Here is a 3012-nt window from a genome sequence, read left to right as displayed (position 1 = left end):
ATGTTCAACACAGCACAACATTGGCATCACTGATTATCAGCAAATAATAAACACCATTGCTTTGCACAAGAGCGTAGCATTTGCTATGCTAAGAGACGGAGAGACACACAGAGAGTAAAAAAAAAAGACAAAAACAGAAGAAAACTCCAAAAGCAATTTAACAAGCAACTAAAAACATAACCAGCAGCTGAACTAAAGATATTCAGTTCAATTTGGGATTTCAAAGCGAACGAACACCTTTTGACGGACGCAAATAAAACGAGCAAAAGTGTTTAAACGTAACCGAAGAAAAATTAAAAGTTCTAAAAGCACAATACAAATACATACACATTTTTATTGTGTCACATACACACAGTAAAATTCACATACAAATATTTATATATAAATACGTAAATGTGTGTCTATATGTAAAACTATAGGAAGCAAAAGAAAAAGAGGTTTTGAAGCCTAAAAGTATACTAACATTTTTTGGTGTTCTTCAAGAGAAAAAAAAAAACAAAAGTACAAGTGAAGAGTGTGTGTAGAAATTTAATAAAAAACAGACACACACACACAAAAAACAAGGAGGAAAAACTTAAGGAAAGAGCAAATATCTTTCCTTGGGCCTGTGAATAAAATAAAAACCAAAAAGAAAAAAAATAAGAATTGAAGAATTTTTCTTTAGAATTCCTAAGGAATTTTGTTTTGTGTTCAAGTGTACGAAAAACGTAAAACAAGAAAACAAATTACAAACTGGCCACTCATTGACATAAAGGTACGGGAACCAGACCAGGGCAAAATACCGCAAAAGTATCACCATATGTTGACTAAAAGCTTGAACCACCACCCGCACCACACCACCATAGCCATTTGGGATTTTTGCTGATACAGCTAAGAAAATGAAAATTTTTCTTTCAATCTTAAAGTTTTAATGAAAACTCAAACTTTGTTAAATATTTGAACGAGGACAAAGACTATAAAAAAGTCAACGCCAAAGCATTGACATTGCCATTGCCAGTCAGTCACATTTTTGTAGATTTTGTTGACTTTATCCGGCATTGAAGGGAGCAGCACGTGAGACACATTAAACGACGATAAGCAAACATCCTTCATTTCGGGCTACTTTTTACTATAGAGCAGCACCCTGCCACAGCCTGGCATTTGCTAAAATACAAACATTTCGAATTCAACAACTACACTAGCATTTTGCCAACCAAAAGCAAGCGAGAGAGTGTGAGAGCGAGAGGAATAACAAGAGAGTAGTGGTGATATCCACTTATTTACACCACCTCCCCCAATTGTTAGCAATATAAGAATAAACACCAAAGGCTTTAAAAATTGCTACACTCATACAAACACATACACACAAAACCACTTGGAGCACCCATCATTGTAATTGTCCCACCATAGTGTGTATGTGAATAAAAAGAAAATTCTTTTGGAATAGCGTGAGTGACTGAGGGCTTTAATATTATTATTTTTTGCTGGCGCCTGATTGTCTTCTTGTGCGACTTTGCGAATACACACACACACACTCACACACAGAGTGTTGATATTAATTAACCGACTCATCATTGGGCATCATCCCCTCTCTCCGGAGTAAAGCTAAGTTAAAAAGGAAAACATCATAAACTCTCATCCCATCAAGCCAACCAACAACAATCAACAATATGACCGAAATTGTTGAACTAAATGTGGGTGGTGTCCACTATACCACCACTTTGGATTCTTTGTTGCATGAAAAGGATTCACTGCTTCATGAAATGTTCTCCGATAAACGCGATAGCCTGCTAAAGGATAGCAAAGGCCGTTATTTCCTGGATCGCGATGGTGTTCTCTTCCGTTACATTTTGGATTATTTACGTGATAAGGCTCTAAATTTACCCGAGGGTTTCCGTGAGAAGCAACGCCTGCAAAAGGAAGCTGAACATTTTAAATTGCAGGGCATGTTGAATTGTATGCGTAAGGAAAGGGAATCGCGCTCACCGGGCAGCATTACATTGGGCTATCGTGGCAGTTTTCAATTTGGCAAAGATGGTTTGGCTGATGTTAAATTCCGTAAACTTTCCCGTATCCTGGTCTGTGGTCGTGTGGCCTTGTGCCGTGAAGTCTTTGGTGATACCCTTAATGAATCTCGTGATCCAGATCATGGTGGTCCCGATCGTTATACATCACGTTTCTTCCTGAAGCATTGTTTCATCGAACAATCCTTTGATATGCTCCATGAACAAGGTTTTCGTTTGGCGGGTAGCTGTGGATCCGGAACTGCTGGTTCAGCGGCTGAACCTAAACCTGGTGTTGATGCTGAAGAGAATCGATGGAATCATTACAATGAATTTGTTTTTGTTAGGGATTAAAAGCATTATCACCGTCTCCGTTAAAGTCATCGCAATTGTCAAATTGCACATATCTGTTCCACACACACACAAAAAAGAGAAAGATCTCTAGAAGAGATCTTTTAATTTAAACTAAACTTAGTAAAAATTCATAAAAGAAAAAAATAAAACAAAAAAAAAAAATGAAAAAAATATATATTTAAAAAATTGTTTGGTAAGCATGTGTAAGAAAAAAAACTAAAAACAAAGTAAAAATATTAGAACAAATATACAACCAACAATAAATCCATACCTACAGACACATATTTATAGGGACTATGTGCATTTAAGGATATTTATTTTTCTGAAATACATATAAATGGTGAAAGTGAAATTTTTTTTGTTAATAACAAGGATAAAGGATCTTGGAGTTGTGTTTTTAATTTTTCATATATTTTACAAATTATTTCTACTAAAATCTTTAGATTTGCAAAAAAAAACTCAAGGATGTAGCTAAAGGATTTTTGGGTGCAAACAAAAAAACCATATTGATTTTTAGCTTTTCGCTCTTTTTACAATTAGTTTTTAATTAAAATTATCAGGTTCCAAACAAGATTTTATTACGTTCAGGAAGGTAAATGGGAGATTTCTGGTTTTTAAAATTCAAAATAAATATATATGGATAAATGGATTTTTATCATTTCGCTCTTTTTACAAT

At 34.9% G+C, this 3012-nt stretch overlaps 1 protein-coding gene across 1 annotated transcript; it reads left to right on the top strand.

Moving 5' to 3' along the window:
• The first annotated feature begins 240 nt into the window (after window positions 1-240).
• LOC142222250 (BTB/POZ domain-containing protein KCTD16-like) lies at window positions 241-2688 on the top strand. Its single transcript, XM_075292268.1, has one exon. It carries the CDS (start codon window positions 1650-1652, stop codon window positions 2334-2336), a length of 687 nt encoding a protein of 228 aa, XP_075148383.1. The 5' UTR covers window positions 241-1649; the 3' UTR covers window positions 2337-2688.
• Window positions 2689-3012: the final 324 nt, after the last annotated feature.

This window comes from Haematobia irritans, chromosome 1, assembly GCF_050003625.1.
Source record: "Haematobia irritans isolate KBUSLIRL chromosome 1, ASM5000362v1, whole genome shotgun sequence".
NCBI lineage: Eukaryota > Metazoa > Arthropoda > Insecta > Diptera > Muscidae > Haematobia > Haematobia irritans.
Note: the sequence above shows the minus strand (reverse complement) of the source record. Positions and strands in the feature narration are given on the sequence as shown.

Bases quoted from the DNA above. Each gene is read 5' to 3' on its own strand.
- LOC142222250 (XM_075292268.1), top strand. From the start codon at position 1,650: ATGACCGAAATTGTTGAACTAAATGTGGGTGGTGTCCACTATACCACC.